This window comes from Citrus clementina, unplaced genomic scaffold (genome assembly GCF_000493195.1).
Source record: "Citrus clementina cultivar Clemenules unplaced genomic scaffold, Citrus_clementina_v1.0 scaffold_4, whole genome shotgun sequence".
Classification (NCBI taxonomy): Eukaryota; Viridiplantae; Streptophyta; class Magnoliopsida; order Sapindales; family Rutaceae; genus Citrus; species Citrus x clementina.
In genome coordinates, this window is record NW_006262274.1 from 21,247,691 (window position 1) to 21,269,885 (window position 22,195).

General features: G+C 33.0%; 1 protein-coding gene across 1 annotated transcript; it reads left to right on the forward strand.

Moving 5' to 3' along the window:
• Positions 1-18,526: 18,526 nt before the first annotated feature.
• LOC18043591 (F-box protein At1g67340) lies at positions 18,527-20,585 on the forward strand. The gene is made up of 3 exons (XM_006437968.2): positions 18,527-19,044; positions 19,145-19,307; positions 19,456-20,585. The coding sequence occupies exons 1-3, from the start codon at positions 18,779-18,781 to the stop codon at positions 20,251-20,253; spliced, it is 1,227 nt and encodes a 408-aa protein (XP_006438031.1). The 5' UTR covers positions 18,527-18,778; the 3' UTR covers positions 20,254-20,585.
• The last annotated feature ends 1,610 nt before the right edge of the window (positions 20,586-22,195 follow it).

Genomic DNA, 22,195 nt, shown 5'->3' on the forward strand with positions numbered 1-22,195 from the left:
ATCCACCTATTTTTTACACTTTTTTCAAAAATACACAATTCCTTCATTTTTTGGTTGGAATCCACCCAAAGTTACATTTTTTTTCACTTTTCCACTTCTGTTTGGAATCCGTTAAGAAAACTAACGGAAACTTTAAAAAATGACCATTTTACCCCCAAAACGAAAATTACAATTTCACCTTAAAAATTACAAAAAATAATTAGATTAAATCTAATTATTTTCCCCATCAGTCAATAAATAAATTAATTCCATAACCATCAAATGCATGTTTTTTTTTAAATATATCTGTAATTAGAAGCTAAATTATAACAGTAGTATTAAAAATAGCCCAATCTCACAAATCATCAATTGAATTTAAGATAAGTAGAGTTTTATTATTAATTGAGTTATAATCTCTAGTAGTTAAGATTTTTTTGTACTTCATTAAAGTACCAATAATGATATTCATCATTAAATCTTATTATTTTTGGTATTTTTTAAGGTGAAATTGTAATTTTCATTTTGGGGGTAAAATGGTCATTTTATTAAGTTTCCGTTAGTTTTCTTAACGGATTCCAAACGGAAGTGGAAAAGTGAAAAAAAATGTAACTTTAGGTGGATTCCAGCTAAAAAATGAAGGAATTGTGTATTTTTGAAAAAGGTGTAAAAAATAGGTGGACGGTGGATATTTTCCCTAAAAAATACTAGTTCTTTCACACTGATAGTTATTAGTTAATTTACTCATTAAATATTTTGTAGATAAATCAAATAATGTCAAGAATATTGTTGGAATGGTATAATTATAATAAGAAAAAAAGTAAGGATAAGAATGTAATATATTAAACTACGTGAGTATTTTGAAGTATTTTTTAAAATAAAAAAATAAAGAAATATTCAGGTCAAAATATCAAGACTAACTGAGCATTTATTTTTAAAATTATTTATATAAATTGTAATTATAAAATAACGCGTGTCACATACTTATATCTTTGAGGTGACAGAAGTTTAAGAAGAAGATGAAGTCAAAGCTCAAAAGTTTAAACAATATATGCAGAAAGGCAAGGATAATTAAGTTTCGAATAATCGAATGTACGTCATGATTTAGAAGTTAATTACTAGTATTAATTATATCGCTGTATCCTTCGCTTTCGATTATAATCATGACGACTACCCGAGTAGATACAGCATAATGTAGCCCATCTGACCAGAATTATGTACTTATCATGGAATCGTAAGCAATATCACCAATTTAATTAATTAATTTGTTTAGTTACTACACCTAAACTCAACCAGCCATGGCTTTGTTAATTACTTGGTGAAATGCTCCTTTAGTTCTTTTTTAAAGGGATTCTATGATTCTATCTCACAATTACTTTCTTACCAAGCCGTGATTGAGTTTCCTAAAGCTGAGACATGCTCATCGATAGCCAATTTTCTTTTTTTTTCAAGTGGGGTAATCCGAGCTTTCTCCAATCAAAATGCGTGGTTCAAAATTTTTCTCTCACTCGAACAGATATTAGGGTTTCTATCTTTTACTTGATGTAAAAACAAAGGCGAATTAGGAGAAAGAAAACTGTCCAAGAAAACTTGGATTGATAGATTGATTAATGCCCATTAGCCATTAGGTGACGTTGAAGAAGATTAGATGCCGACCAAGTATCAGGATTTTGTTTTTAATACATGGCATGATGCATATTGCTTGCTAAACCAATAAACCTAATCCGATACCCTTTCGACATTTCTCTACAGAGAATATTAACATGTCGGTCTTTTGGACGGCCACATACCATCAATCCATCATCATTTTGTGTACGTTACATCGTAGTCAACCTTATTAATAATAATTATTATCATCATCATTGCTATCGTTACAATTATTAATAAAATGATGCTTTTTATATGTTAATACATGGTTGATTAATTGCTAGTAGGTTCGTTCCTTTGGTTGTAGCTCCACTATTCGTGAATACGTACGCTTTGTGCCATCGATCATTCGAAGTCGAGTAATATCAACAGAGGACTTTGATTTGGTGTTTAACGAGTGAAGTTTCTCATCCCATTAGATGTTTTCTTAGAAGGAAAGAGATTACCATTTGTTTTAAATTAATCCTGTGTCAACTGGAATATGCTACGACAGGAACTTAGGAAGTTAGATAAAATGGAGCTCTCAACGATGACGTTTTTGAACACCAATTTCTATCGAGATTCATGCACGAGCCAAGGCTGTGCAGAATGGCCGCAATGGCTGTACATATTAATCAATTAACATAATTGTCATACCTTTTCTTGAATTAATTTTATATTAATTTGCAGAGTTTTAATAAGTACGTGCTAACGTGCCATTTGTTTTCAGGTTAAGTTGTGCTTTTTTTTATTAATTTATTGCTACGGTTCTTTCAATTCTTTAATTTCTTAATATGATGTGTCGATGGGTTTATGCTACAAAGGCCATTTTCAAAGAGAAACCTCCCACGAATTTTACAATTTTAATAAAATGATGCGATTTTTGACAGGTTCTGCTATGAGGTAATTTCAGTTTCAGAACCCGTTACATCAAGGAGAAGATTTAAAAGTGCAAATTAATTAATTTCAGTACTTTACTGCATTGTACTTTGTTTCATGCAAGCATCAAATGATCATTGAAAATGGGTTTATGTCAAAATCAATTTGTGTAGCTTTAGAGTTTGACTAATATATATTAAACCCTGAATTATAGAATAGAGAATTTACTATTTTAATGTTTTTATCTGCCATTTGGTGCGGTTCGATTGGGAGAACGGTAACAAAATATTTTTTTTTGTTCTGATGGTACAAATTAAATATTAATGGAATTTAGGAAACTAAAATATTTCATTGAAGCAAGTTTACATGTTGAGAATCCAATCGGGGGTACATTTGATATCTAATTAAAACACTATCATATACTCGAAGAGACCCTTTTTTTTTAATGTATTTGACTTCAATAAACAGGTACGTATTCTAAGATTAAAAAAATGCATTTAAGAGAAGTGGTAGGCACTTCTTAGAGAAGCAACTGGCAATTGAAAAATGGTATTTTTTTTATTAAAAGTGATACTAAATAAATGATTTTCTTTTTATTTATAAAATCACTTTCTAACACATCTTTAATATGAATTAAGATTTGGTGTTAAGATAAGTTTTAGCTGAGCATTGAATTAATGATTAGAATTGTTTTTTTAAAAAATTATTTTTTTATTCATCTTGTCTAACAACTATTGATTTAGTACTCATTAAAAACTCTGCTCAATACTGAATTCTTATCTCTTTAATATTGTTATTCTAAGTCTATAATGACAAATTATATAAGATTTAGTAATAGTACTTGAACTTGTTCCTTTTTCTTTTTTCTTTTTTTTTTAACACAAACCCAAGATAGTGAAATTATGACTGAGTTGCTCAAAAGTTACACTAAATAAGACATTAGTTTTGAAGAAAATGAACCATAATAACCCACGCTAGTAGTGTAGCTTGTGTTGTAGTTAACTTCACTTACCAAGCACGTTATCAGTGTCCCAAAACTAGCAGGCATTAAGCAATCTTATGTACGAGTACACTTTTAACTTTGATGTTTGAACAATAAAAACTTCACCCCCTCCAAACTACACTACCCATTATTGGAAATTAGAAGCTACCAGAAGCTGTCGGCTCATCTCCATCTCATTGCACCGTATTCTACTTCTTAAAAAAAAAAATGATAAATTTAATACGACTAAATATATGATGATCAAAAACTAGTTTGGGAACGTGGGGTTCGGTGTGTACACACACACACACACACACACACACACACACACACAACCATTTTTAACTTCACAAATTTTTGAAATGTTGATTGGTTTATTTTGAACTCATTGAACGTAAATTAAAGTGGAAGGACATGAAATTCCATTACCTTGAAGTTAATTAAATATATATTGAGAGGATAAGCTCTAAGCGCAAATGTAGATAAAAAATAAAAATGACCACACAAGGCCCTGAACAGGCCTTTTGTGTCTTTGACTTTGACAAAACACGAGTCTTGTACAAAAAGTAAATTAAAAGGTCCTAATTAATATATTTTTTTTGCTCTCTCTTTTTTTTAAAAAATCTTTTTAGGTAATAAATAAAAAATTCAATGGACAGAGAATGTTAGGATGGCTTGAGAATTACTCAAGCATTGGGCCAGCACGTGTGCACGCTCACTGGGATTTTTTTACACGAAGATCGATGAGGTTAAAGGGCCCCAAAAACCAAACAAAACAAAATAAAATACAAATCACAATTTAGATGCCAAATGCGTAAAGCAACATCCTCAGTTCCCTCACCTTAATCCCATCTATGGTTCGTTACGCTAAATTCTCACAAATCCCTATTAATTTTTATTTAATTCTTAAGCAAATTTTAACGTTTCCGAATGACACAAATTTACGCTACCTAGAACTGCAAAATGCAAATCGACCGCTAGTCTTTTAAATAAATAATTTTTACCTTCATCGTCAACACATTCGCTGGTGCCTTTTCATCTACTCCCCGTTATAACCGACGTCATAACATCTGTTAACATGACTGTCATACGACTTAGCGCTTCTAATTCATTCTCTAATGTATGCAGCGGATGACTGTGAGACAACAGCCGTTAGTGGAGTGACATGTCATACTTTTTTGGAATCATTGACCGACACATACGTACATCGATATATAGTTAAAAGTAAGAACTTAAACGTGTTGATTAGCAGCGTTGAACCATCGATAGACTTTAGTTAGAGATAGTCACCGACCATGCATATTGTGACAAAATTAATTTATAAGGATCTTTTAGCATGTGACTCTAAAACCTGTAATTTGTTAATATTCCTAAACGAGCTGACTACTTTGACTAATTACAATTAGCATGCTCAACATCTGACGATCTTAATTTTGTCACCCATCGAAGCCGTTGTTTCTTGAATTCATTCTCGGAAAGATCTATACGTTATCATAAATTTATGGGTGTATATTCATGTTTATTTTTATTTTACAACTTAAATCTCTATATCGAATACACATCTATTCGTTTTGTTGCAGTCCACTCGCTTTTACTTTGTTAGAATCCATGAGAGCCTGAGGTGAGAAATGAAAAGATTTTTATTCCACCCACTCCACATCTTAAACCTTATCCCTTCCACCCAATCTTGATCTTTCAAAAGAGGAATTTAGTATTATATTTTTCATTTTTTTTTTTTTCATATATGAAGCGAGAAAAACAATATATGTGACACTTATCTTGCAAATTAATTTCTTAAAAACGAAGGGTAATTAATAAAACTTCAAATTGCGCTATGCAAGTTGGCGTTATTCAATTGGTTACTGAGAATCACGGAGAGAAGATCATGACCCCATAACGGGAGACGGGGAGAGTGATTGCAAGCTACTTAAGAATATATACACTATACATTTATATAGGCCCATATAGCTTTGGGTTATTTTTTGTTGAAGCTTGAAGTTCACGTACCATCCACGTAAAGGCAATTTACTTGAACTTGTCCCAGTGCTGGGTAGCAAAAAGCAACCTAATTTTTGCTTGCACGGCCAAGCAGTCAAGTGAAAGTTCCGTAAAAACCCTAACATGACTTGCGGTAACTTCAGTTTTTTAGAGGATGTTTCTGTCATTTGAAGAATCATCTTTAGTCTAATTTCAATTCAGAATTTCTTATACTGCCATGAATAGTCACGATGGCAGAGACAACATGAAAAGATATGCAACTGCAAAGACAAAAGTGAGGTGGCGTGTTGATCTGAAAATATGCAAAGGCAGGCAAGATTCACATGATGTAATAAAGTAAAGACCAGTCAAACTTCTGCCATTTTTTACTTTTTGAGAACCCTGTCACGTGCAATCAAATGGATCACGTGTTGAGTCCATATCTAAGTTCAACCAGCTTTGGGCCAAATTCGTCATTTCAACAAATGAACGCGATTTGACTGTTTGTACGAGTTACGGTTAATCAATTTAATTAAACAAGTACTAACAAAGTGTTGGCTCCACTGGTAATGGAGTCCCCTTAAGTGATTTGATTGGGTTTGCTCTCCAGTTCGAGTCGCAGAAAACTCGTCTTTGTTGGGAGAACTTGTGCCTCTCGGTTCGAGCGGAGACTTTTAGTTTGAGTTATGGTACGGACTTAAAGGTGTCTCCCACAGTTGGGGCCCTCACCAGAATATCTCGTGGTCAAAACAAAAAAAAACAAAATTTAATTAAACAAGTGAAATCGCACGGGTGACACAGGGCAAATTTGGCTTGAGCCTTACTCAACCGTGTGGGATGCATAGCATCATGTGCGTACGCATGCAGTCCATATCCACATCGGTCAGAAGGGGACCCTAATCAATGGCAAATGCGTTAAGCAAGATCCTCTGCATTGTCTACTTCAAATTCTGTGTTTAGTCAGCGGCTAAATCTATTGCTTGCTTACAACTTATAAAATAAAATATTCACTTTAATTTATTTGGTTGGTTAACTCATTCAATCCTTTCAAATCCCAACGTAGAGAATGAGGAATTAGATTGATATAATTCTACGTTAACAAGTCCAATGACTTGTTCTTGTTGCCCAACTGATAATTCCCATCTTTTTTTTTTCGAAAAGAAAAAAATATATATATCTATACGCACCTCACATGCTTCTGTTTTTTAATGCTGAGTTCAACTAATTTATTTAAACATTCCATTTTACTCCGAAGCCCTTGGGGTACTTCTTTTTTTTAAAAAAAAATAAATAGTATGGTTGTATGCAGCTTGCTTTTTGCTCAATGTTTTTCAAATCTCTTTTCATGGAAAATTAATAAGCCAGCATTATACATGCCGGTACCACAACCAAACATTTGCCTGCCGAGTTAGCACCTAACACCTACCGTAGAAACGTACAGTGGGTCACAGATGGAACAATATTTGGCACGTAATAAGGTAAGAATTTATGTAGGGATCGATTGTGAATGAGTAACAAACCCCCAATAATTTTCATGCACTTCCCTTTTTAATATGTATTTTGAATTCATCTGAGTCGTCTCAAACTAAAGGATCTTATATACTATTCCTAGTTTTATATTGTGCTAATTACAAATTTGTTAAACTGTATTTAGAATCTTTATCTGACGCAAGTAAAGTAGAAATTTGCATAAAACTTATTTTGACGTAAAGCTAAAACGTAACGGGACATGCACTGCATGTGAAAGAAAGAAGGGGGGGGGGGGGGGGCACCTCGAGCACGTAAAAGAGCCAACTATACAGGGTAACGGTGATTTTTTCCTTTTTTGGGCGTCGACTTTTGCTGACTGCTAATTCTATTGAAACACCTCATGTCAGGCGGCTACATGTTTCTGTCTTACGTGGCATGGGGAGCTTAAAGCAGAGACGACTATTTTGCCACGTGTTTCGTCCATGAAAGAGCCGTGCACCACTCGGAGGGAACAACTCATCTGTCTCAGAACGTCCGAACAGAAGTGGGCCCCGTGTAACAGCTTGCTAAACTGATTCTGTCCAAATTTAGCAGAAAGGTTTTGCTCCCTTCGCCCGGAGCCCACCTTACAACTCGCATCTATTTAACCCCATCCTAAAGCATACGTAAAATGAAAAATAAAATAAAATAAAATAGAAAGGAAAAAATCAATATACATGTGAAAAAAAAAATCTAACATTAAGCATGGCCCGTCATCTACTCCATCGTATAATTATTCACCATTTATGTCCAATCTTACAAAAATTGTTTTTAATTGAAAATTCTATTTCCAAGGATTTTAAAAGGACAAATTTAAAATGCTTTTGAATCTTGAGATTACTTTAAGATAAAGCACCAGACAAGAGTGAAACGAAATCAGCGGATTAATTAATATTTGGGGAAACAGTGGGTTTGTGATTTAATTAGATAGCGTGAAGTGTGATTTAGTTACTGTAATTGCCCTTAATCTTTAGCCTTTACCATTTTTTAACGTCATTAAGCTAACCATACCGAGAGACAAAGCCACCATGTGACGTGGTTTAGTCTTGCTTTTGCCTCTTGCACCTGTTTAATGTGTGGTTTAAATTTTAATGGACAATCACTTATTTAATATTTTTTTTAAAGTTAATTCTATATAAACTCTTGGATAATCTTTTTTTAGTGCGGACACTTTATGCCGTCATGCTTTTAAATCATAGAGTTTAAGAGAGTTAGTTTTTAACTTTCTTAAACTACACAACTTAAGAGCATGCCCACATTAGAAAAATAAATAAAGACTTCCACACCTAAGAATGATTATACTTTTAGATATTTAAAATAATATAAGATTTAAATTTAATTATTTGCATATACATTCTTATCCAATAATGCCAATTATAAAATTATATTTTACTTAAATTGAGATCAATATAGAATTCAGATCCACTTACTAACCTTCACATCATTGCTTGTTATTATAGGAATTAGATTTCTCAATGATCAAAAAATCTTTTACAAATTAAGATATCATTTTAAATTTGGACAAAGACATCATGTTATGTGCTTAAACGTAATGTATTTTGAACCGATTAAATTTTTTAGAATGCATAGTTTTCAATGTTCGTTATTTTGAAATCTCAGAATTCATAATTTTCAATTATCATATTTGTCTTTTAGAGATCATATCTAATCCTTTTGTATCTCTTTACTCTTTATTGGATAGAACATACATATCACCTACAACTCAATTTGTGATTCGCTTAATGGATAACACTTTTCTTATCATAAGACAAAAGAAAATCGCAAGACAAATCCAAATTTAATTAAAAAATGCAGATTGACCTTTCGTTATAAAGGAAAAGAAAGTAAAAAGGAAAAAAAAAAGATTCATTTTCTCTTTATCCAGAATGAGGAAAAGGAATCACAAGACGAGGCCACTTAACACAGCTCTCCACCTTTGCTTCCAAATCCAATTACCTTCGATGACGAAACAGCGCTATCCCACCACGTGTCGTCAGTTGGTGAAATGCCTAATCCAAATCTCTATTAAAAATCTCATATGCTAGCTAAGAGGGGGGCTTACAGGAAAAGTCCACATCATCATCAAAACAGCACACATGCATAGAACTAGTAACCTTAAACGTCCCATTTCAAATCTACGATCAATGTCGTCGATCTTATAACCTTTGGCTTTGGACGATCGGCTCATGTTCAGACGGCATGAATCACAAGATTATCAACTTACCAGAATACGACATGCGTCCCACAAGGATCTTACGTGATTGAGCTCCTTGATTTAAGAATATATAAATTTTGTAGCACTTGCTTATCTTTTTACAATTGAAGGGTCTTAAACGTATTTAAAATTTTAATCAAAGATGAGGGTGCATTTGATTTGTCATTTGAAAACTGTTTTAAAAAATTTGAATAGAATACAAAAATCTTTGTATTTTGACAAAACTTCAACTAGATATCATCTTTCACCAATATGTTTATGCTGCAAGCATGGCATTCAAAAAAGCCCCAGAGAATTTTTTTATTTATTTAAAAGAATGATGATAATGTAGAAATGTTAAATTAGAGAGTCTTCATTCAATCATACCTTAATAACTTTTGAGATAGAACTAACCTTGGGAATTTATTAACAGTGAATAAATATGTTATGTTAAAAAAAAAGGAAATTTAAAAATAAGATGATGTGAACGTTGTAAAGAGATTAAATTTTAAAAGTTAAAATTTTTTTAAGATAAGAAGAAAACCGTATTTTAATTGAATTGAATTGAGATACAATTAAGTATATATATATATATAATTTTTTACACTAGGTTTTTGAGTTGTATTTGAAAACTTTTTTCAAATACAAAAAAATCAAAAATTGACAAATGTGTATTTTAATATCTCCGGTGTTCTTAATTTCAAAAACTCAAAATCATTTTTAAATTCTATATCAAACACACTCTAAGTGTCTCAATATAATGTTACGAATGACAATACATCATATAAGCGAAATTCTTATTTTATTTTAAATCTTTCAAGTATAAGAGTTGAATTAAGGTTTATATATACATACATGTAATTCTCGTATTTTTTAAATTAATTCAAAACATCCTTACATCAGCAATTTATGATGTTAGTGTTAAATATTCTTTTTTTTGACATTTTTTTCCTGATTAATCTCATGTGTAACTATAGTGAACTATTCCGCGCATTCTATTGAGTGCTATCAGGAACACGGGATGAGAATAAGGCATAAACTAAGGGCCATTTTGAGAATATTATAACTTTTAAAAGAGTCATAATACAACCACAAACTCTTGTACAAACTTATCTTATACAAACTGATTTAGTATTAATTCATTCGTTGAATGAAAATATAAAATAACAAAAATAAATCATGTGGACCAAGAGATATTTAATTCAACCAATTTTATCATGACACATCAGTTTATACAAAATAAATTTGTACAAGAGTTTATGGCTATGTTAATACTCCTTTTAAAATAATTGTTGTTAGCTATCGATTAAGTGTTTGGTAAATTTTGTTTTCATAAGTACTGTGAGTTTTGAAAATGGTTATGGACTTTTGGTAAATTTTATTTTTAAAATGCTGAGAGAAAATAAATGACTAAAATGTGATATATATATATATATATATATATATATGAATATGAATTGTGTATTATAATAATTTTACTAAAAATAAAATTTATAATATATTGATTTTATTTTTTATTTTTATCTTAAAACAATTGATAATTAAATTTATAATATAGTGAAACAAATTTAATAATAATTCGACCAACAAATTGATATTAATAAATTTATATTGATGAATTATAATAAAAATGTATTAAAATATATTGATTTTGTTTCAAATTTGAATGAGGATAATTTTGGGTTTAGGTAGTAATTTTAAGGATATTTATGGAATTGTATTAAAGGATAAAATTGATTTTCAAAATCAGAATCTAAAAACTACTCCTTCATGCTTTATAAAATCAGTTGTAGAATGGGCTGATTATGACAAAAGTGGTTTTAATTTTTTTATTAAATACTAAAATTAACTTTTAAATTTTTAAAATTATTTTTAAGCCTCCCTAAAACAATCCCAAACGGGCCTTAAATTTTTTTTTTTTTTTTTTTTTTGTGGGGTATACAAAAATTACTGATGTTTTCCACAACAATTCCAAGCTGGCCCCAACAAATAACAAATGCAGTAATAAACCTATTACATGAATATTAAGATAAGAATTAAAGATTGGTCATGTAAAAATAATAATTAATGAAATTCAGAAAATGATACTAGAACTCAATTATCACATAACTGCAAATACAAAATTAATAAAAAAAAGTCAAGAAAATAAGTATAGTTACAGCGATTCGATTGGCTAAATATGACAAAATTATATCGTCCCAGTAACACAGTATGTGCTTTGAACCTGAATTTGGCTAATTAGGTTGGTTAGTATTCCAAAAATTGAAGGGAGAGTGGTATCACAATAAGATATCATGGACAAAATAGTTGGAAAATGAATCAATAATGGAACCGCATGTGACGAAAAACCATCCCATCGAAGAGACCTGAAACTAAAACGCAATCAAGATAGATCTTCTTTAGCGATTTAATTAATTAATTATATTAAAATAAGAAGGTTGAAGAAAAAAACAGGTGCATATCTTTCGTACGTCTTTGACTCCTTGACAAATAGAAAAAAAAAATTAAAAAAAAAAAAAGGAGAAAAATCCCCAACACCCCTTCTTTCAAGTTAAGGAACTTGCCAATAAAGTTAAATGCTAGAGCCATGCATACTTATCACTCACAAACTTTAGTCAACTTCATAAAAAAAATATATATAATATATGGCTTAATCAGAAACTAAACTATATTATTTCATGTCAAATCATATTTTTTGCCGGCTATAGTTTATTTAGATTTCTCTGCATGGTACAGCTGTCTAATTATTTAACCTCTACTTGTGCATTTTAAGGACTATAATGATGGCTTAGTATAAGTATTTTTTTTTTCCAAATCAATTATATGAGGTATCTTTAAGTTGTTATTATTTAATAGAGTTGCAACTCAAGGGCAAATATAATCCAGACTAAGGATTCATTTGGAATTATTTTTGCGAAATTTAAAAGTAATTTTAAAAAGTTAAAAGCTAATTTTATGTTGGATAAATTTTTTAAAAATTACTTTTAGCAAAATCACTTAATCATCGAGTAAGTTTTAAAAAAGTGGGAAAGAGTAGCTTTCCAAATGTGATTTTGAGAATTAATTTTATACTTAATATAATTTCATATATATATATATATATATATATATATATATATATATATATATATATATATATATATTATAAAAATCCTAAATTATCCTTATTAATTAAGAAATAAAATCATTAACTTCAAAGATATTATTGTTATTACCAATTATATTAAGATAACAAAATAAAAATAAAATGACTAATATAAAATATTTATTTTAGTTATCAATTATTATATATACACAATAAAAAATATTTTATATTCATGTTTATAAATATATATCTATATAAGATTTATTTAAAATTATGTTTAATTTAATTATTTATATTCTTAAAGCAGTTTAACAGTAAGATTTATTAAACACGTATGATTACTTTTAAAACTCACAGTATTTTTTAAAATAATTTTTTTAGCTAATTTTCTTCACGGCTAATTATTTTAATAGCACAGCTAATAACGATTATTTTAAAAGTTAGAATATTACCAAACTACTATTATTTTAAAAGTTAGAGTATTACCAAACTGACGTTAAACTCCTTTTCCCCTTAATTTTATTAAATTAGAGGGTCCACGTTTTAGCACTTGCCAACCCTACTTATGAATTATACATGAACCTCTGATGATGAACTGATATTTAATAATATTTATCTAAAATTCTTTTCATAAGCAAATAATGTGAATGTTGAGGATTGAGATGTTGTGTACTTTCCATTGCTATTGTGAAATGTGAGATTCTAACCGTGGCTGGTAAATGCTAAATGCATCCGACACCAAAAAGGTCGATAGTAAATAAATTCGATTCTAGGACAGAAAATTTGGTCAATTGGTCACATAGGCTATAGCATGATCCGTGGACCGGTACCCCCCAGAGTTTAGTCCGAGTCCCCTTAATAAGGGCTTTAAAGAACGTCCTTCCACAAATACAAGGGTAGTGTGCAGAACAAGTTGTAAGTGAAGGACGACAAAAGTGGATGCCGGCCAAGTGTTTGACTAACTGATTAGAAGAATCTGGAGGGCAGTGAAAGGCTTAGAAGAGAGTAGAGACGGACAAGTAGCCGAGCCTGGGTAATGTGTTTCGCCTTTATGTCGTTGCCAGCCAGCCAACGCAGTTACCACACTTACAAGTAAGAGCAGCACGCAACGTGATTTTTGAGTAATGGAATTCAAAAATAAAAAATTACGAGCAAAATCGGCTACGTTGATTGCGGGGGCCATCACCCATCAGCCAGCGGCCAGCCATTTGCATTTAGCATGCCCCTTGCACATTGCCTTTGCATCAAAAACTTTGGCCCCACGCCATAAAGCTGGGTCCCATCTTTTCTTTACATGGCATGAGCAGCAGCACACCAAAGTCAATTTCTCCTCTTGTTGTAGAAGAAAGGGAGGCGCAGCTCCCTTCTTAATAGGAAGGGGGACACGTGGGCCCCCCTTTGCATGACATGAGTGGTCGACATAACTTCTTGATATCCACGTCACCCCTCCCTCCCGATGACTTATCCTCGAAGCCCTTTCGATTAACGTCTGCGATAAAATCACCCGGCTGCCCATCCCACGTCAATGGATATGATATGACGGCAATAGTTTAATTAGACGGCGATGTCACAACCAGGCCGACGTTTTTGGTTTCCACGTTACTTGAGCCATCACAATTCCTGAGATATATTTTTTCTTTTTTCAAGGAGTGATCATTGTCCGTTGATTTTGAGTTTAGGGAGTTAATCATGATGTGGTCAAAATATTATTTGAGAAGACGGATCCCCTTTTTTTTTTTACTCTGCAATGTGAGCATTACAATTCAAATTTCTGGGAAGTGCTTCACCGGACGATGAGTCCATGATTTTATTCCAATAAGTTAAAGAAGCCATGCGATGAGAGAGTACCGTATGAATTGGAGCATCTCCTTCATAACTCTCAAACGACGTGCGTTACTATGTTAGGCTTTGATAACGGAGTTGCTTACTAAAGCTATGATTTGAGATGACATTATCAGCACTCGACAATTTACCAATATTCAATCGATTATGTGGTTTGCATCATAACTCTTGAAAACAGGCATCGTCGACCTAATATATATATATTAACATAGTGTGAAAATTGTTTGTATTTGCGTAATAATGAATATGATCACGTTTCCAATTAGATCATTACATTTATAACAATTTAAAAGATTTTGTTGTTCAACTTAACATTTGACAATTAGGCAAAATTATAGTACCACAGTGGTACCATACCACAGCTCGATCCAGCCTACAGTGGTCATCAGAACTGAATCCAATGGTTAAATCCAGCTGTAGTATGGTACCACTGTAGGTTGGATCTAGCTGTAGTATGGTACCACTGTGGTAACATAGCTGGATCCTCGATAATTACACCAAAATAAAGCACAACAGTTATATTTAAGTATTTTAGTGGATAATTTAGATGGTTTAATTTTTATAATAGAGGTAAAAAATCAACGGGTAAAATTTTTTCGTACATCAACTTGCGGGAAGGATTAAAATGTTATTTATTTTCTTTTAAAATTATTAATTTTCCTTTATCCATCAAATGGAACAATCCCCAGGTAGGCCTAGGATTTGGTTAATACAATTAAAACTTCCTTTGAAATTCCTAGATACCACGTGTAATTGTAATTGTAATGTATCTTGTAATTTCGATCTCAACCGCTCCACCAAAATCACACACAATTCTACTCACTAGAAACTTTGATTTAGTTTACAATTAGTGATCTCGTTGCATCATTAACTCCAAATTAAAGCTAACAACTTCCATTTCCGGAGGTTTCTTGTTGTCATCTATTTTTTCCCCCTTCTCTTTTTTGAAGTGTGTGGTTGTATTGGATTTCTCATTTATGAATCAAATATTGAATGATCATGAATCATGATCGATCTGAGCCGTCGGATATGTAGGCCCTACAGCCCATCCATGAGTGAATATGTTGGCAACTAGAGAAACAGAACCCTTTTACCGTTGAAAAAACGCCCCATAGTTGTGGGGCCCAGTGAAATCTACAGTTGACTGGAAAATGGTAACAGCGGGAGCCCCACCAATAGTGATTGATTTTACTTCGTTCCAAATAATTAAGATTGCGTTTCAGAAAATTTGCTATAAGATCTGAGAATGTAGCTCTACGGTAGCTTGCAGCCTTACAGTGTAGGCATGCAGTACGCAGTTCAACTTATCAAGTCTTTCCAAGTACATCTGCGCCGTTGACCATAAACTAATATGCGTGTGTGTGTGTGTGTATATATATATATATATATATAGGATTTTGCTACGTTACATTGAATGTACCATACACAACTAGCAAGAACCACACAATTATGTGGGTCTCACAATTTATGTGGTTTTTGTTGGTTGTGTATGGTACATTCAATGTAACATAGAGGCTCCCATATATATATATACACAGTAAATTCATCTTTATTTTAATAAAATAAGAGCATCAATAAAATATTAAAAAAATAATTTTTAATATAAATTATTTTATTAATATTTTTATTTTAACAAAGTAAAAATATTTTTATTAAAAAATAATATTATTATTTTAATAATTTAACATAAAAATCTCTATAACTATTAATGTAAATTTCTGTAAATGTGAAGAAATTTTTTTCAACTATTTTATATCAAAACTATGTAAATAGAATCTCAATAGATTTTTATTTATTTATTTATTAGACATAGAAGAGTGGATAAAATTAAAATTAAATTCAAGTAACCATCTAAATAAAGAGGTTCGGTATACTACTGTGATACGTAAAATACATTATTTAAATATTTTTATATATTGATACAATTATAATTTTATCCATTTATCACGATTATCATATTGAAAGTTTTTTAAGAACACGTATTTGAAGGTAATCTTATTTTAAACAGCTTCAATGACAAAGAAATGTCAAGACTTCAAAGACTCGTGGGAGGAAAAGTAGAAACTGGGAAGATAAAGTCATATTTTATTCTTTTTTATTTTATTTGTCATGTTAAGTTCTAATTATTTCAATAGTTATATGTCAAACATTTTACATTATAGCTGAAAGAGTGGGCAATAAAATCTGCAAATACATCGCTGTACTTTTCCCGTAGGAATTACTTGGATTTCTTTCTACTTTCAAACACTATATTTTCAACAAGTAACAACTTGACCTTATAGCCACTCGTTGTTTGGTGTTTGGCCGAGTGCTAGAGCCGTTGCTATGACAATTGTGAGGATAGTAGTTTGAGTCCCCACAAAAGTATTGTGGGGGCTAGAATTCCTTCTTAATTATAGATAATAATTAAGTGAAAACAGTTTTATCATTCTCGAAATGAGAGTATAGTAAATGTCGTTTGTCTGATTGTAAATATATCAGTAATAGTGTCTTATGTAATATGGGTTGTAATTTAGATTTTTTTTTATTACATGAGACTATTGCTCAATAGTACAACTCATATTATATGAGATTACAACTGCTATTTACAAATCAGATTATTACTAGGACTAGTTTACATCAGTTCTTATGAAACTCACCCAAATTTTTACCCTCTCTAATATTCGAGGGACGTCTATTCCACTCACATTTCGAAAGAGAGAAGATTGCCTTCACTCAAATTGAGGAATGAAATTAAGCCCCCACAATCTCGAACCCATGACCTCACAATTGTGAGGTATGGGTTCTAACCACTAAACTATAGCCTCGTGGCTGGGTTGTAATTTGGACATTAGTTCCATATAATTCCAAAAAAAAAAAAAAACTTGACCTTGTATAAACTCCCAATTATTAAGTGAAACTCTATTTAGAATCATATTATACAGTTGGGACCCTATGTATATTATTTTTTAAATTTTCTCTAATATTCGAAATGATGTATTTACAATTATATTATACAAATAGGACCTCAAGTTCATTATTTTTTAAACCCTTTTTAATATTTGAGATATTATTTACAATCATATTATACAACTTAGAGCTCGTGTATATTGATACTCGTATACATTGTTAATAATATACAACTAGAGTAATGCTCAGTATCGCAGCATATAAGTCTCAATTTGAGTCCTAACTATGTGAAATTAATCTATTAGATGGTGATAAGTAATTTTACATTGATACTCGTGTACATTGCTTTTAATATTTAAGGGGTGTCTCGTGTACTTTAATTTTTTACATTGTCTCTACTCAATTATTAGTGTAAGGGCTCTTTCAATAGGCCAAAAACCTATTGGTATAGTACTTGTTAAACTATCTCATGTATGTCCTTCTAAAACATACAACTGAATAGTTTTGAGAAATGGTAACATTTATTAGCAGCATAATGTTCTAATACACAAAACTGTCCCAAAAATTAAGGACAAAAAAAAGGGGAGGAATTGGTAATTGTATAACAAAAAATGCGCATAAAGTTTTTGAAAAATAGACATAAAATTACGAAACATTGAGTTGAATGAAACGCTTGGTTGAATTTTAGGATTATGTCAGATTTTGTTTGTTGGCAAAGTAAGGACAAAAAAATGGAAAGACAAATGACAATAAATAGGCGAGTAAAAACAACAAAGAGTAACTGAACCTTTGTTAGTGCTGATTCACGCATTTGACCCCATTTGGTTAAGGTCTTTAACGAGAGCCCAGAATTCGCTACCTGAGTTTGTTAGCAACACTGCCGTTACTCCAGTCTCACCCGCCGGACGCGTGTCCTACACCTTCCAAACAAATGTAAATACAAATGCAGATTAACAAATTTGGTCAATTAGAAACAGTTATGACTGAATCAAGGAGGCGTGTAGTCACGCGCCTGAGTTAGTAAATAGTAACGAACAAAATGTTTGAATCTATCTCAGGGTGAAAAATAAATCACAGTTTGTTGTTTTTACTCGCAACAAATTTAACCGCTTTTCAAAACAAACCCAAACATTTTTAGAGAGAGAAGGGCACAAATCCCACCTGTACCCAACAAACATTAAATAAAAAGAGATAGAAATTTGCATTTGCTGATAGCATAGCCTTTTTATCTTCTGCCTCTTCATCTCTTTATTTTTATTTTAAAAAAAAATTAAAACTTGGAAAAAAAAAAAAAAAAAAAAAAGAGTGCTTAAAAGCTCGCACACAAGAGAGGAGGAGTTTGCTTTTGCCTGTCAGTACGCACACATAAAAAGAAAGAAATTAAAAAGGCAAAACCGACGACCGGAAGCATATGGGTCAGCGCCGTTTGACCGTAGGACGGACGAGTAAAGGGTTAAGAACGTAATTATACTTTCCCATTTTTTTTTTTAAATATTTTAACTTTCTTTTGTCCAGGCCCGGGGGCAGGGGTGTTATTGAATTTAATTTAAATTTAATTGATTTTATTTATGATTCGGTTCTGTCGTTGTTGTTGTTGCTCTCTTTTAAGGCGCTTGCGTTTTCCCTCTTTTATATAAGCTCTCGCTTTGCTTTTCCTCTTTTTATCTTTAAACGGCGAGGCAAAGAAATCAACATACATACACATACATAAACATAAGCTTCTTCTTCTCTCAAAAGGGAGGCTATATAGCCAGGCCAAGATAAGAGAAGAGAAGAGAGGAGAGAATATTTATTAGAGATAGATATAGAGAATAGAAGAATGAGAACCAAGAGAGGACTTTGTTACCCTAGAGTAGTTGATGTTTGCTTAGGCCAGAGAGTAGTGCCAGTCAATGATAAGAAGAGAAGAGGTCTCTCCTCCGGTGAGCCTAAGACGACTTACCGGAAAAAAGCAAGGTTCTCGCCGGACGTTGCCGGAAAATCCGATTTGTTTGATGCTTTGCCCGATGATCTTGTCGTTTCCATTCTCTGCAAGCTTAGCTCCACCGCTCGTTGCCCGTCTGATTTCGTCAACGTCTTGATAACGTATGCTTACTTATTGTTTTATTTCTTTTCCCCTTTTGTCACACTTTCCCCAAAATATGTAACTGACGTTTGTATATTGATTTGGATGAAAAAATCGCAGATGCAAAAGAATGAATGGCTTAGCTTTGAATTCCTTAGTACTGTCTAAAGCTTCTAAGAAAACATTTGCCATTAAAGCCAACAATTGGTCGGAGTCAGCTCACCGGTTCTTGAAACTCTGTGCCGATGCCGGAAATGTTGAAGCTTGCTACACTCTTGGCATGGTAACAAAGTTTTATTCTTTCATACCTTTTCTTTTTCTTCTTTTCATGTTGAAAATTCCATGTTTAGTTCTCAAGTTATGGACATTCTTCGAATGAATGATGCTTGCAAGGTTTTTCATAGCTCATAATTGAATTTTGATTTTCGCAGATTCGATTCTACTGTTTGCAAAACCGAGGTAGCGGGGCGTCGCTCATGGCTAAGGCCGCGATTAGCTCACACGCGCAGGCACTTTACTCGCTGGCTGTTATTCAGTTCAACGGCAGCGGCGGTTCTAAAAACGACAAGGATTTGAGAGCTGGCGTGGCTTTGTGCGCGCGGGCCGCTTTCCTTGGCCACATCGACGCGCTGCGTGAGCTAGGTCACTGTCTCCAGGACGGCTACGGTGTGCGCCAAAACATCGCCGAGGGGCGCCGGTTCCTTGTCCAGGCCAACGCTCGCGAGCTAGCTGCCGTGCTTTCGTCGGCAGCTTGTCAAGGAATCTCCACGCGCTCTTTGCTCACGTGGAATCCACTCTCGCAACCTCACCCAGCTCCTCACCCTCGAAATCCAAATCCCAACCATAACGGTCATGTGACTGGGATAGGATGTCCGTTACTTAGTGATTTCGGTTGCAATGTACCGGCTCCGGAGGCGCATCCCGCGAGCCGATTTTTAGCCGAGTGGTTCGCGGCTCGGGGCGGGACGCCGGGTCCGGGATTAAGGCTGTGTTCGCACGTGGGATGCGGGAGACCGGAGACTAGAAGACACGAGTTTCGTCGATGTTCGGTTTGTGGGGCGGTGAACTACTGCTCACGCGCCTGTCAAGCTCTTGATTGGAAGCTACGGCACAAGGCCGATTGTGCTCCGGCTGAGCGGTGGCTGGACGAAGAAGGTAACGGTGACGTTGACGTGGATTTAAATGACGCAGAGGGAGGTGGTGAAGATAACGTCGTAGCGGACAGTTGAACGGGAAGTGAGAGTGTTAGACTGACGCTGAATAGTAAACGGTAACCATAACGGTAACGGCACAAAAATGTGTGTTTTGTAGGCGTAAAAGGAAAATGAGAAAAAGGAGCCGCAGTAAATTAAGGCCAGTGTTTTTTTTTTTGGGGAAATTAAGTTAAAAATCTTTTATTACGGTCGTTGTAACTTGTACGGCAGTTGAGAGAGTTTTCTTCTCTTTTTACCCTTGTTTGTATAGAGGGAGGTAAATTTAAAAAATCAAGGGGTTTTTTTTTTTTTACCGAAAAACAACTCTCAACCTTAATTTCGGCAAATTCCGGTGAATTTGTTGTTTTGTTCCTGTACTTGTATTTTGATTCTTTTTTTTTTTTCTTCCAAATTTTCAGTTTCATATAAATCACAAACAATTTGGTATTTTAAAAAGGAAAAATTAGGTGTTGGAATGATATGAACAAACAAACGCAAGACATTGAAATCGTTGATAGATTAAGAAATATGCCTTATTAATTAGCTTTGGGGTAAAGGCCAAGGAATTGCCATATATCTTAGATCTCAAAAAAAGGTAAATTTCGAAGCTCAAAACTGCAACACTGGCTCTCAGTGTAGTACATAATTTTTGCTTTTAAATTCAAGCAGGAAATTGTGATTTTTTTTTTTTAACTTTTTTTTTTCGGGGGCAACGCTGGGGGCTAGTAGCAGCCATTAAGCAATCAATTAGAGTTCAAAATAAGTATTGGTTGCTCGTTCCTTGTATTGCTTTTTGGCTGTCAAAAAGCAAATACCCATCAAGAGATTTGACTCCGAACAGCTTAAGAAGTTGAAAACATTTAAAAAATAATAATAAAAAAAAGGGGAAAAAGGGAGTGAATGTGGAAGTAGTGGGGAAGAAATCAGAAATGTATAATTATTGCGAGTGGAGGGTTTGTGGGTATTTTCAAAAGCTTTATGAATTATGCTCCAATACTGGGAAAGGAAGAAAATACCAATATATGTGTCCCCAAAAAGGCATCCTATGGTGGGCGTACACTTATATTCTTCCTTTTATTATATGATTCTTTTACAATTTCCTCAATATTATTGTTGATTACACCACTGATTGGCAATATTGCCCTGCAAAATTAGAAGATGCCGAAGCTTGTTCAGGTGGTCCAAGCCCAGCCCATTTAAAGGCAGTAGTTGGAATCCCAACTGTGCTCGAAAACAAAGTTGTTGCGGAAGAAAAAGCGACAGAACATGGGGGTTACTTCTGCCTTCTCATTTCTGTTAGAAATTAAACTATGGGGGTTGACTTGATTGTGTATCCATGTACTACTACTAGCCAACGTACTACAAAAATGAAATTCGATCTTTAATCGAATACTTTAATTTCATACAAGTACATTCATTCATGTTAAGCAAGCTCGTAATGTCACATCTGACCAACCATTTCCGCACCAACTTTTCTTCACATTAATCTCAAGTCATTGAAGTTTCGAAACCGGTGCTGAAAATTTTGCTTATATGCGATTATTTGGAATTCAATTGTTTTTCAGTAATTGAAACTGCTCTTGAAATAGTCATAGATTACTAGTTTCTTCATTTTTCTAGAGGCTTGAATCATGAAGCACGCAGGAAGTACCTTTTGAAAAAAAAAAAAAAAAAGAAAAGCGTGGCTCGGAAAAACAAGAAAGAAAATAAGAAGGAAAAAAAACAAAGGAATCTCATTCCCACTTGGTTTTACAGAAGCAAAAAATAAGAATCTTGCGACCACCGTTGTCTACTTTTAATTATAAGTATAAGATTCCAAGGTTCCCCTCTCGCAATCAATTAATTTTGCAATTTAATATCTCAAACCTACTTTATTATGTCGTTATTAGTAATTTACAAACCAATAACTGGATTTTAAAAGCGACGAGGAAGAATGTCAACTATTAGATATATGTAGATTTCACTTTCAGAAAGGCGA